Genomic DNA, 14,527 nt, shown 5'->3' on the forward strand with positions numbered 1-14,527 from the left:
TCCCCTTGAGTACACTAATAAATATATCTTTAAAAATAAATAAATAAAAATAAAACCTTACAAAATATGTACTAACAGCCACTGAGAAAATATTTCTTGCTCATGAATGGACGTGGAAGGCATTAAGCTAAGTGAACTAAGTTGGACTGAGAAAGACAAAGACCATAGGATTTCACTCATTTGTGGAATATAAATAACAAATGAATAAACAAACAGGCAAACGAAAATATTCCTTGCTGAGTAATTTTACCCTAAAGCCACTAGATGCGACAGAGCAAGACGAACATCCATGCGGAGAGCCGGGCTAGCCGAGTGTCAGAGTCCAACCTGAGTCGGGTAGAGGGAGTGCTGAGATGCGGCTGGGGAGAACACTCCAGCGCTCGGAGTCAGAACAGGGTGATGACATCAAAACCAGGTCAGCCTGACTATCAAAAAGCCCAGTGAAGACATATTAAAAGAACACAGAGGTCTGTGGGAAGGGAGCTGCACTGGCCAAATCCAGGACAGCATGAGAATCAGATTAATAACAGTTATGGATTACAACCTGTTGAATAAAACAGGAAACTGTGACGTCCACACTGATATAAAGAAGTAAACAGATAAAGTTAAACTTTGAGGAGAAACTGGACTTTTTTTTTTAAACATCATTTTAAAGTACTTCCTCACAAAATACTTATTTATGGCAAAGCGAGAAAGGACAACCTCACAGTGGAGAAGCCTGGCAGACATTATCTTAATTAAGTGAACAAAGAGAATGTCATCAGTAATGACAAACTGAAATCGTGTGACACCTCATCGAAAGTAAATGAGACAGATGCGGCATCACCCCGGTGATATTCCTGCCGTGGCTACAAAACCTGAACCAAACCCCTAGGAAAACATCAGACAAACCCAACTGAGGAACATTCTACAAAATAACTAGTATTAAATCTCCATAAGTGACAAGGTCATGACAGTTGAGGAAAAAAAAATCGTTTCACCTGAAGGAAATGAAAGAGACAAGCCAACCAAACACGAAGCTGGATCCTACACGAGGCTCTGTAGCTGGTCTAAGGGAGATCTCTGCTACAACCGGCACAAGCTAAGTGGGAGTTGAGGACTAGATGAACGTAATGCGTCCACGTTCATTTCCTGATGTTAGTGATGGTACCGTGGCCACAGAAGGCACATCCACACTTATAGGAAGTAGACAGTGAAGTATTTGGGCATGATAAGCAGGTTGGCAACTTACTCTCAAATGGTTCAGGGAAAAGAAGTTATTTGTGGGGCGCCTGGGTGGCTCAGTGGGTTAAGCCTCTGCCTTCAGCTCAGGTCATGATCCCAGGGTCCTGGGATCGAGCCCTGCACAGGGCTCTCTGCTCAGCAGGGAGCCTGCTTCTCTCTCTGCCTACTTCTCTGCCTGCTTATGATTTCTGTCTGTCAAATAAATAAATAAAATCTTTTTTAAAAAAGAAGTTATTTGTAATGTCCTTGTAACATTTCTCTAACTTTGAGATCATGCCAAACAAAAAGTTGATGTAAACACAAATAAAAATACTATAACCTCTCAGTGGTGAAAACCCTCTTCTGAAGACCACCCCCCAAAAAAGGCAATAAAAGATTGGTAATTTGGCTATGGGAAAAAGTATGCCTGGAGAAAACAAACACCAGACAGAAAGCATCAAGACAAATGACGAATTGGAGAAAAAATACTTGTTAACTTACTTTACAAACTAAGGACTGATAATCCTAATATGTAATAAAACAACTTAAAAAATTTGAGGAGAAAAAGACCAACACAATCCAATAGAAAAGTGAACCAAAATTTGAACGGACAGTTCATTAAAAAATAAATAAAATAGGCCTTATACATATGAAATATTTGAGACGCCGTTCAAGCACACTTCGAGTAAAACAGAGAGACAACAAAGCACGCTGCGCAGGAACAGTGGGAACACCGGCCCGCGCGCGCTGCTGGTCAGAACACACAGCCGCATGACCCCGCGGGGGGAAATCGGGCTACAATCCACACAATCACAAATGTATTCACCGTCAACTCAACAATCTCATTTCTACGATTATAGCCCAAAGACGCCGGGGCAAAAATATGGAGTGACTTAAGTAACACCTTATTCACTACAGTATTATTTGAGCCTGAAAAGGACTGAGAACACAAAGATTCATCAAATAAGGAAATCCCTAAAGAAAGCATCATATGTCCTCACAGTGGAACACCATGCAGCCATGAAGAAGAATGAGAAAGATCCTGAAACTGGTCTTACCTCCAAGATATACCACTAAGTTACACCAGCAAGGTGCAGACCAAGGTACAGAGTATGCTAACTTTCACGTACGGATGGATGGGAAGGAAAGGACAGAAATCAGGCTTCTGTAAATATTCTTTGAATAGGGGCACCTGGGTAGCTCAGTAGGTTAAGCCTCTGCCTTCAGCTCAGGTGATGATCTCAGGGTCCTGGGATGGAGCCCCACATCGGGCTCTCTGCTCAGCAGGGAGCCTGCTTCCCCCTCCCCCCGCCTGCCTCTCTGCCTACTTGTGATCTCTCTCTCTGTCAAATAAATAAATAAAATCTTTTTTAAAAAAAAATTCCTTGTTATATACTCCTGACTTCAAGATGAATTAAATTTTAAAAAATTAAATCATTTGGAGAAATTGTGAGACAGAGAACTTCCAATGGTAGCAATCAGAGAAGAGCTTCACAGAGGAAGGTGTTCTGAACCGGGACTAAAAGAGGATGAACAGGAGTTTCACAAGGGAAGGAAAAAAACGAGGGCTATTCCAGGCAGAGGAGCATGTACAAAAACCTACAAGTGTCAAATCTACAACTCACTGCTCTCACTCACTGCCAGGCCTTCAACAGTGCCTGGCACAGGTGCTGAGTGAGTGGAGAGCGCGGAGCTCTGAGGTGGGAACTCGCACCGGGTCAGAAGGGGAGGTGAAGGCAGGAACGGACAGGGAGCCCGGAAGGGAAGCAGGAGCCAGGCTGCAAAGGGTCTAGTACTCCGGGAATTTGAATCTCATCCTTGTAAGGGCTGCAAAGTCATTACAAGGTTTAAGCAAAAGACTGACATGATCAAATTTGTAATTCTGGAAGACTTCTCTTTGCTAAGAAAAGATGGGGACGGCGGGGGGCGGGGGCAAGGCGGGTGGTGGTCAGGAGGCAGAGAGGCCATGTAAAATCCTACTAACTTAATCCCAGTGAGATGATGATGGTCTGGCAGGAGCAGAGAAGGTGAATCATAGAGACATTAACTGGACTGAGCTGTCCATATTTCATAGTTGGCTACATGTTGAATCTGAAAAGAAGGTACCTCTGTTTATAGCAGATATAATGTACTAAAATATTAATTTGAATTTTTCTTCTTAAATTTTCCCTTCCCCCATTCAAAAAAGCACCTGAAAAGTACCTTTTCCCACCCTCTGAGCTTTTCTGTGGATGGAGAACAGAAGGCCTTTTAAGAAGTTACCAGATTTTTATAAAAGCCTTTTCAAAGGTAGTACTAAGCATTCCTGAATTAAGAAATCCATTCTAGGCTCTATGGCCAAGGAGTTACAAATCAGATCACCTTGGAGTCTGTCCTCAAAGAACATATATTCTGACAGGCAGAAGAGAGGGCAGCAGGGAGAGAAGATGGTAAGGCAATAAATGAAAAAATACAGGATACTGGCGAAGTGCAAAAAAACCACTGCAACAACGAAACCGTGAAGGCAGGATGAAAGCGAGAACACCAGGGAAGGAGAGCAAAACCAGACCAAGAACTTACGGGCTCTCCCAAGGCCCTTCCTCGAAACTCGGGTTCCTCGGGATGAAATGAGATCCTAAGGCTCACAGTAGCATTTCACAAACGGGAAGGGCCTCCACCATATGCGTATTTCCCGGACAGCGTGATGACCAACATCACCGGAGAAGACTGGCTACTTACAGGAACATGCTGACTTGAAGAGTGAGAGTCCACTGACTGGGGAGAGGAGACCGAACAACTTGACGAGGCCGGAGAAGGTGGCTGAGGTTCTGCCTTAACATCTTTAACTGAAAAACATGAAGTAAAAATGTCCCAATGGACACTATAAACTCAAAATAAAATAAGGAAGAGGGTACAAACTACTCTTACAATTCAATCATACTGGGGCGCCTGGGTGGCTCAGTGGGTTAAGCCTCTGCCTTCGGCTCAGGTTATAACCTCAGGGCCCTGGGATGGAGCCCCACATCTGGCTCTCTGCTCAGCGGGGAGCCTGCTTCCCCCTCCATGCCTGCCTCTCTGCCTACTTGTGATCTCTCTCTGCCTCTCTGCCTACTTGTGACCTCTCTCTCTGTGTCAAATAAATGAAATCTTTAAAAAAAATTTTTTATTAAGCAACCACAGCCCAGGCAATGTTTTCCAAAGTTAGCTGCCAAATAGCTAGCCTCCCTCATGATCTATAAGGTTCTCTTACCCTTTCCCATCAAGAAGTAGCATCTATTTGGGGCGCCTGGGTGGCTCAGTGGGTTAGGCCGCTGCCTTCGGCTCAGGTCATGATCTCAGGGTCCTGGGATCGAGTCCCGCATCGGGCTCTCTGCTCAACAGGGAGCCTGCTTCCTCCTCTCTCTCTGCCTGCCTCTCTGCCTCCTTGTGATCTCTCTCTGTCAAATAAATAAATAAAAATAATCTAAAAAAAAAAAAAAGAAGTAGCATCTATTTCTCCTCGGTTTGAATCAAGGTAGGCTTAAGACTTGTTCAACCAACAGAGTATGGAAGTAATGCTACGTGAATTCCAAGGCTGGGTTACTTAGGCAATGCAGCTTCTACTCTGTGCGCTGAACGCTTCCATCTGAGCCTCTGAAGTCTGAGTACCACGGGACCACCAAGCTGAAAGGAAGCCAAGCCACACAGGAAGGCCATGTGCAGGTGCTCTGGCCGACAGCGCTAGCCACAAGTCACTCGGGCCTGGCTAGTGATATGTGAGTGAAGAAACCTTAAGGTAATGCGAGCCCCAACTTTCAAGCTACTCAAGCTTTCCCAGTTGAGGTCTGGCCATCACAGAGCAGGGCCAAGCCATTCTCGGTGTACCCTGTCCAAATTCCTGACTCACAGATTCTGGAAACATAATAAAATGGTAGTTGTTTTAAGCCACTGAGTTTTACAGTAGTTTGTAACATGACAATAGTAACCAGAACACTGGCCCTGGGTAGCCCATATTCTACAAGGGAAGATATGCATTGAGCAAGACACACAAATGCATAAAACGGGGGACTGGGACATGGGTGGGTGGGGAGGACTGCAATCCAGGTGGGAGGATGTGCTGGTGACTTACCCACTGTCTCTCAGCTCTTAAGTCTACCGCCTATCTACAGTCTGTGATGCACATTAAGACACATCTCAGCTGGCTCCCTTTTACGTCCTATGAATGGAGGAAACTGGAAGGATACTAAATCGAAGAGAGGGGAGAAAAGGGTTTCTTCCTCCTCCCATCAGCTTCATCCCACAAGTGACCGTTTGCTCCAGATCCCAGCTTCTCTCAGCACATCCAAAACCTTCTTCATCAGGGCCCCTTAAAGATACTAGCATCAGACAGAGAGTGCCCCCTCCACAGAAGTATGTATATCAAATGCAAGGGACCCCTACGCCATCTTCCTAAATTGTGATAATCCCAAGTTTTCTTTGATTCCCTAAATTCGGTCTGGTTCTCAAATAGGTTAACCTCTTATAAAGATACTACACAGAATTCAAAATCAGGATTTCTGATATGACTTCTTTATCACTATGTGACTAACATATAGCTAAGAAATTCTTTCCATCCATTTGGGTAGGAAACTTAGGTGTGCACTGCCCCATCAGAAAAAGAGTATCTATCCCTGGCTTTTATTAACCCATCAAAGTAGCCCAATTACCCCACGTAATTTCAACTAATACCAAACTACAAAATACAATGGATCTGTTTAAGATTTTTACCAATGAAATACATCATTACCTGTGCAGAACTGGTTGTTGATGTCCCAAATGCCTGCTTCCCAAGGCATCAAATCCAAGTCAAAATCAAGATTATCAAAATTGTTTTCCTGTACGTTTCAAATCAGGAAAAGGATATTAGAAGAATAAAATATATAGATCTAGAAATCAAACTATCAGACACAATTTGCCATAAATAATATAATTTCTATATTAGAAATTCAACTCAGTTAAAATAATTTTTCTATGTCAATCGGTTCATCTTGATAATACACCTTGCATGGCCTAAAGATAAGCCAATCCACTTATATAAAACACAGCAGGAACAACCAGGGAGGTAACGGACTCAACATCTAAAAGATTCAGTTGGTGTCATTTTCTTCCACGGGAACCGACCTTTACAAGAGTCACAAAATATGTCTTTGTCATAAGGGAGATGCAGCAGAGTACATCTTCCCATTGCCACTGATGAAAACAAGGCAGAGCAAATGCCTACTTACAACATCATCTCTATACAGCAACAAGAAAAATACAGATTTTAGCCAAAAGACATGCAAGAACTGTGATGAGACTTTAGCTGAACCTTCAGTTATCCCAAATGTTAACACGGTTATCGAAGAAAGAAGAGATCCACAGGATGGGTAATTTTCCTCCTTTTTCTACTGTACAGTACCTTTCAAATTCCTAAAATAAAATTTCTAATTTTTTTTATAATCCTAGAAGAAGGTAAAACTAAGTTTCTCAAACAGAAGTCAACACACTTCTTAGAGGGACTCTTAGTTTCTTCATTTAGATGATGATTTTTTTTTTACTTAAATATAAGCATATTCCGGGTCATCTGAAGTCATCTTATACCAAATACATAAACAAAGTACTGCCACCCATGAGTCTGAGGTCAAGCAGTGCTATTATCTTAAGTCTCCAGGGGTATGGAGACAAGAAGAGAAGTAAACAATATACACACAGTACCACAAAGTCACAGGTGGTCAGTATTAACCTAATATAACAGATAATAAAACAGCAACAGTAGAGAAAGTAAGTTTCAGGCCAAAAGTAGAGATTAGTCTTTTAATTATTAACAACCATTTGGTGATAATTTCTAAAATAACATTATTTCAAAATGTCTCTTTTGTGGTTTATTTTTATTGAGAACAAAAGGAAAGAAGGGAACAGTTTGATCCCACTGCCCTTAACTAAGTAAATACTGGTACAAGTTGTAGAAAGAGAGTGTGTGGACATTCACGTGAGAAAAACTACTACTGAACCCATGAAAGAACCCCTTTTTAAATCAACCCCCTTTGCTTTTTTCTCTTACTTGAACCTTACACAATCAGAAATGAAACGGCCTTTTATCTTCAGCAACCCAACATATCCTTAAACTTTCTTAACTGAAGAAATGAAGCCTCCTCAGTGCTAGTAATACTTTCTAACAGGCACAACAGTAGACATGACCTACTCCAGGAAGCTTCTTCCTCAGTATTGAGCCAAAACAGTCAAATACCTTTTAGAGCGTAAGGCTTTTATCTGTCAGAAAAACCTAACAGGTCTATTTTATGTAAAGTGAGACATATTTATGCTTCTATATTCTATATTCTGGCTCTTCTATGATTTCTCATGGGAAACTACTAACGTGTGGAAGAGAATGACACAATTTTAAAGCTAGAAAGGGCCCTCAGACACCATCTAATCCAATCCCTTAACTTCATACTAGAAAAACGAAGGAACTGAAAGACTGACTGCCTTGTGTAAGGTAAGGATGTTAGTTACAAAATGAGGATATTTCCCTGAACCCTTCAAATTAACTACTGTATGGTAACTTGGTAGTTTTAGCCGTAGAGGTTGTAAAGGAGTATCAGTTGCTTAGGCAACCGCCCAATATTTAAAGCCAATCTGGAGCAGGGGGGGGGCTCAGTCAATTACATGTAAGCCTTTGGCTCTGGTCATGGTCCTGGGGTCATAGGATTGAGCCCCTCACTCGGCTTCCTGCTCAGCGGGGAGCCTGCTTCTCCCTCTCATCCCTGCTCGTACTCTCTTGCTATCTCTTTCTCTCTGTCAAATAAATGAAATATTTAAAAAATTTTAAAAAGCCAATTTAATCAATAGATCGCACTCTCAAACATTCATAAGGTAAACAAAAGCTATTAAAATTTCATGTGCTGATTTAAAAAAATACCATGTATTCTTAGTCTCTTCTATAGATGCATATTAAAACAACTGCTAAATTGTTCTTTGAGAAATATTTGACAAACTCACTAAGCAGGCATTACATATTTTTGTACTCAGCATAAAAAATAAGAAACAAAGATCCAACCTGACTGATGTACATATAAAATCATTCTGTTCAATTAAATTACTTCCCAAGCGAAACAGCACCTCATCCATTCAAGAATATGACAGAATGAAAGAGTTCTATAGGCCAATGTACTATGCACTAACACAAAAAAGGAAAGATATTATGAGGACTCAAAGCGCTATAATAATAGCTTTTATACAGACTTCTAACCCTTCACAGGCAAAAAGTAAGGACACGTCTAAACTTCAGAGCTTTCTATACTAAGGATACGTAACTTTTAAAAAGGAAGTTGGTAAGTTCTGCTTGACTGGATTCATGACTCACATACACCCTTTAACATCATCGTTTCCCTTATGCAGCAAACTACCTACAAAGCCAAAAGTAGGCAGTTAAGTGATTTGTCCAAAGTCATCCAACCCTGAGGCCAAAAGTAAACTCAGAATACATGTCTTCTCCCACCAAAACCAATGCAATTTCTGCAATCCTAAATTTACTGAGTAAAAAGTGGCTGCTAAATTTCACACTTAAATACTAAGTTATTTAAACTTAAACCACTACCCTAAACCTGTTATCCTGAAACCATCTTGCAATAATTAGACTAAAGATTAAATATCACATCATTCAATAATTCTCCCCTACTAAATACTTACGTAAGTTTCCTTTGCTACATCCAGATGCAGGTCATCAGTGTCTGTGAAATAGCCAAGTTCAGCAAACAGTGCAGAATCTTTGTACAAAAGGGCAGAGATTAAAAAAAAAAAGAACAGATATTGTCAATTCAGTGTTTCAACAAAAGAATAAGCACTGTATCCCTATGCCACCTCCAATACGGGTTCTCATCAGCCATTACTATTACTGATAAACTCTAGCAGTGTGAACAACAACCAATTCAAAGCTATTTCTAATTCATGTATTGTTTTCCACATCATTTTTATCTTGTGATCTAAACCTTTTCACCAAGGATTAATGAACAAGTTTTATGTCAGGTCACACTGCACTAAATGATAGTGACTTTCTAGAACATTACAAACAGGAATTCTGAGGCTACATCTGAGCTCAACATGAAAATGTACCATGGTTAGAAAAGGGAACCCTCTCACACTGTTGGTGGGAATGCAAACTGGTGCAAACACTCTAGAGCTACCCTACAACCCAACAACTGCACGACTAGGTACTTACCCAAAAGATACAAACATAGTAATCAGAGGGGGCACATGGACCCCAATGTTTATAGCAGCAATGTCCACAATAGCCAAACTATGGAAAGAGACCAGATGTCTGTCAACAGATGAATGGATAAAGAAGATTGGGGGGGGGGTGTCAAAATAAAATATTACACAGCCATCAAAAAGAATGAGATTTTTGTGGGGCGCCTGGGTGGCTCAGTGGGTTAAAGCCTCTGCCTTCGGTTCAGGTCATAATCCCGGGGTCCTGGGATCAAGCCCCACATCGGGCTCTCTGCTCAGCAGGAAGCCTGCTTCCCCCTCTCTCTCTGCCTGCCTCTATGCCTACTTGTGATCTGTCTGTCAAATAAATAAATAAAAATCTTTAAAAAAAAAAATGAGCTTTTGCCAGTTGCAACAACATGAATGGAACTAGAGGGTATTATGCTAAGCAAAATAAGTCAGTCAGAAAAAAACAAATACCATACAATTTTACTCCTACATGGGATTTAAGAAACAGATGAACACAGGGGAAGGGAAGAAAAAATAAAATAAAATGAAAATTGAGGAGACAGCAAATCATAAGAGACACTGAACTCTAGGAAGCAAACTGAGGGTTGCTGGAGGGGAGGTAGGTGAGGGGAAGGGATAAACTGGTGATGGGCATTAAGGAGGGCACCTGATGTAATGAGCACTGGGTGTTATATGCAACTGATGAGTCACTAAATCTCACCTCTGAAACTAATGGAAGGAAGGAAGGGAGGGAAAACGTACCACGGTTGATCAGCAGTGATTACAGAAGAGGAATATGGCAGCCCATGGACAGTATTTGCCATCCAAGTCTTAGTCAGGGGTACAACCAACTTTCTAGCTGAACAATAAAGGACTCACTTATCTAAACCATTAAATTTATTTCAGCAAATCTAACTAATTCCAATTTCTGGATAAGATCTCATTATAAACCAAGAAATTTAAGGACCCAGAAAATATCCCTTAACAAACTAGGTTGAAACTTCTGCAGAGATGGTCAGGATGCAGAAAAGGCCAAAGGCAGCTGGTTACCATATAACCTGTGATGTGTCCACTTCCTCCAACATTTTTAGAATCTCAAGAACTTCAGAGAGTTTTCCAAACCTAAGACTGCCTTTGTACTCCCTAGCGTCACACCACTGACACTGCTCTGGTGACTTCCTCATGTCACACATACAGGAGCTACGCCACCAGTCAGTCCACCATTCACTCAGCCAGTGACAGATTCATTTCACCAACCTACAGCAAAATACTACCTAGCGAAAAATTCTGTGTAGTAGTAACGAGAGGTTATTCATACAACTCTCACAAAAGGATGACCTAAACCTTGGTCGCAGAGCCAAGAACACCTAAGCAGTTAACTGGGACTGTGTACCTCACAGGGAGGCTGAAACCCTTGCAGAGTTCTCTCTGCTGCCTCTCATTTCTCCTCTCCCTTTCTTTCTGGAGCCTGTTTTCACCACGCTCCTCTCCCACACACACAAACGGTTATTAATGTCACCAATGACCTCTGCGTTGCTTAATTCAATGGTAGATTCAAGGTCTTACTTGACCTATCAAGAAGCACTGGACAGAGCTGACCCTTTCATATTAACTGAAACACATGCCTCACTTGGCTTCCAAATTACCACACTCACCTGGTTTTCCCTCCACCGCGCTGGCTGACCCCGCCTTGCTGGCTCCTCCTCATCGCGTGGCATGAAACTGATCAGCATAAACTTTTCTATCTACTCTACTCCTTTAGGGATCTCAGCTGAGTTCGTGGCTTTAACAGCATCTATATGCCAAGGATTCCCAAATACACATCTCCAGCCTGTACCTCAAGATGCACATATATACGGAGTACATCTCTGGACACCTCCTCTTGGAGGTCTCGGAGTTAGCTTACCCCAAACTCAGCTCCTGGTCACCCCCACCAAACCCTCTACTGCTCTGTCCTCACCTCAGTTAATCATGCTTCAGTTCTCCCAGGAGCTCAAGCCAAAACCCTGGTTGGAGTCGCTGTTTACTTCTCTTCACTCTCCATATTCAAACTACCAGCAAATCCCATCAGTTCTGTCTTCAAGCTATATACCCATAATCGGATTTTTACCTTTCCTTCCTATTCTTCCTTCCCCTCCCATTTTTCCTTTTCTTCTGTATTTTTCCCATCACTGAGATGTCAGCTTCTGAGGAAGCAGGGCCACGAGGATGTGGGGCTCTATGTGTCAGCACCTGTGGCAATGTGCCTGGTAGCCAAGAACATGGGATGGTATGAGAGAGGGTCTGTCCAGTGTCAGTGGCAGCAAGCTCAGGCTCCCAAGGAAATGGCGCAGTAGGAAGGAGAACAAAGCGGTAGATGGAAGAGGCAGCCTGAGTGTTTAAAAGCATAATGACACTGGACAAACACCTCGTCAATTGAGCAAATCAAATATATCTAAAATACCTGAAGCCAGGTTTCTCCCTGTCTAAGAAAGGGTGGATGCCCAACATGGAAAGGAAAGCACCTAAAAGAACCCCAAGATGTTGGACTGACATTGGAAGTATTGATATGAGCCCACTTCTAACAAATATATGTACACAGAAGAGTCATAGATGTCTGTATACTTGTGTATATAGATACAAACACATATGTGTCCTAGTTCTGTGGGCTCAAAGGTCCTAGAACAGTGATATCCCAGTAGCAGTGAAAATACTGTGTGCTCTAATCCTGGATACTAACTGCCATCCTCTACTAAATGAAAGTCCATTAAAGAGCTCCTTGGAGAACTGGCTGATTCCAGAGCTGAAGCAGGGAATGTGCAAGATAAGAATGGAAAATCTTCTCGTGCCAGAAAATAAGGAAATTCTGAGAAAATCATTGGAATATGCCAGAAGAATAAAAGAGCTGATATGGGGTGGGGGGGCACACCTGGTTGGCTCAGTGGGTTAAGCCTCTGCCTTCAGCTCAGGTCATGATCTCAGGGTCCTAGGATAGAGTCCCACATCAGGCTCCCACCCTCTCTCTGCCTGCCTCTCGGCCTACTTGTGATTTCTCTCTCTCTCTCTCTCTCTCTCTCTGTGTCAAATAAATAAATAAAATCTTTAAAAAAAAAAAAAAAGAGCTGATATGAATGAACTCCCACTGGTCAAACTGGGGAAAACCTAAGCATTGAAATAAAATGGGAGTACCAGATTTTAACCCACTGAATCAAACAGGAGTCAGTGGGTCTATAATGAAATAAATACATATATACACACATACACAGAGAAAGCTCTTTCTTACAGTACAATGTCAACTAATAAATGCAGACAGAATGACAGAGATAATTATCATTTGGCATTAAAGCGGCAGTTGATACACATGGGAACTATCAATGGAGGCTGGGGGTGGTGGGTGGAGGTCTAACAAGGAATAGGACATTGGTGTGATGTCAGAGTACCTCCCCCAATACAGGAATCAAATACAAAAGGGGAAACAGTGACTTTACAGTGGTGAAACCTGGCAGATATGATTAAGATGAACCTCATCTTGGGACAGGGCAACATAGTGTGCCTCTGAATGATTCACTGAGAACAGCACAGTTGGATTTCTCTGGCATTCCTGCCAGGGATGCATGGCCTGATTCTGGTCATGAGGCAACCACGGATAGAGCTGGGGTTAGGGTCATCTTAGAGAATAAAAGACTTGTGTTCTTTAAGGCTGTCAAGGACACAAGAGACAGAAAAACACTAAGAAACCATTCCAGACTGAAGGACATTAAGACCTGACAAGTAAAAGTGATGTGTGTTTGCAGGTAGGACTCTCGTCAAGAAAGGAAAAAGAGCCATTAAGACAGAGGACAAAATCTGGTGCGCCTGGGTGGCTCAGTGGTTTAAGCCGCTGCCTTCGGCTCAGGTCATGATCTCAGGGTCCTGGGATCGGGTCCCACATCGAGCACCGTCTCTCTCTCTCTGCCTGTCTCTCCATCTACTTGTGATTTCTCTCTGTCAAATAAATAAATATAATCTAAAAATTAAAAAAAAATTAAAAAAAAAAAGAGGACAAAATCTGAACGGTGTCTGTGAGGTGCATGGTAACATGTCAGTGTTTATTTCCTGAATGGAAGGAGGACATGGTAGTAACACAGGAGTATCCTTGCTTTGCAAGAGGGGATACATACTGTAGTATTTAAAGATAATGGGTCAACACATCTCTCTCATGCTAATGAAAGAGAAATGAGGTAAATGCAATAAAATTTAACAGGGAACCTCTGTGAAGGGTATGCAACTGTTTTCTTTAGTTTTGAAAGTAGTTCAAAATTTAAACATCTAAATAAAAAATATGTGTGGGGCACCTAGATGGCTCAGTCGGTTAAGTGTCTGCCTTCAGCACAGGTCATGATCCCAGGGTCCTGGAACCAAGCCCTGCATTGGGCTCCCTGCTCACGAGGGAGCCTGCTTTTCCCTCTCCCTGCCGCTCTGGCTCCTTGTGCACTCTCTCTCTCTGGCAAATAAATAAATAAAACCTTTAAAAATAAATAAATAAATAAATAATTGTCCAGCTCTTGATTTCAGCTGAGGTTGTGATCTCCAGGTTGTGAGGTCAAGACCCACATCAGGCTCTGAGCTCAGTGCGGAGTCTGCTTGTCTCTCTCCCTACCCCCACTTGCACTCCTATGTGCACTCTTGCTCCCTCTTAAATAAGTAAAATATTTAAAAAGAAAAAAATAATAAGTCTGCAAAATCTTTTTGGTAACTTGAAATTTTGATGTTTACTAAGATAAGTTAAATGATGGGTATTTGTTGACTAGCTAGATCACTTCCAAATAAAATAAAATACTGAAACATTAATTACTGAACATAGGTTTATTGGCTTTTGCTCGGCAGGGAGTCTGCTGGAAATTCTCTCAACATCTCCCTCTGCCCATCCCCATTCACGTGTGATCTGACTCTTCTCTAAAAAAATAAAATTAAAAAAAAAGTACGTGTATATGTAGATGTATTTGTATATCTCCATAATTCAACCACTGCCATTACTTCCACTGCCACCACTGCAATTCTCTTGGATTGCTACAGTAGCCTCCAAATGTTCTCCCTGCTTCCGCCCTTGCCCGTCCTTGAGTCTATTTTCAACAGAGCAGCTGAAGTGAGACTGTAAAAACACAGGATATTATTG

General features: G+C 41.9%; 1 protein-coding gene across 1 annotated transcript in view; it reads right to left on the reverse strand.

Annotated features, from left to right (window-relative positions):
• The window catches only part of ATF6 (activating transcription factor 6), a 212,869-nt gene that overhangs the window by 190,078 nt on the left and 8,264 nt on the right, over positions 1-14,527 (reverse strand). The window contains exons 3-5 of the mRNA XM_032317566.1: positions 8,869-8,945; positions 5,948-6,035; positions 3,922-4,028 (exon numbers count right to left, since the gene is read on the reverse strand). Of these exons, the coding sequence (XP_032173457.1) occupies positions 3,922-4,028; positions 5,948-6,035; positions 8,869-8,945 (272 nt within the window). The remainder of the gene's footprint in view (positions 1-3,921; positions 4,029-5,947; positions 6,036-8,868; positions 8,946-14,527) is intronic.

This window comes from Mustela erminea, chromosome 17 (assembly GCF_009829155.1).
Source record: "Mustela erminea isolate mMusErm1 chromosome 17, mMusErm1.Pri, whole genome shotgun sequence".
Lineage (NCBI taxonomy): Eukaryota > Metazoa > Chordata > Mammalia > Carnivora > Mustelidae > Mustela > Mustela erminea.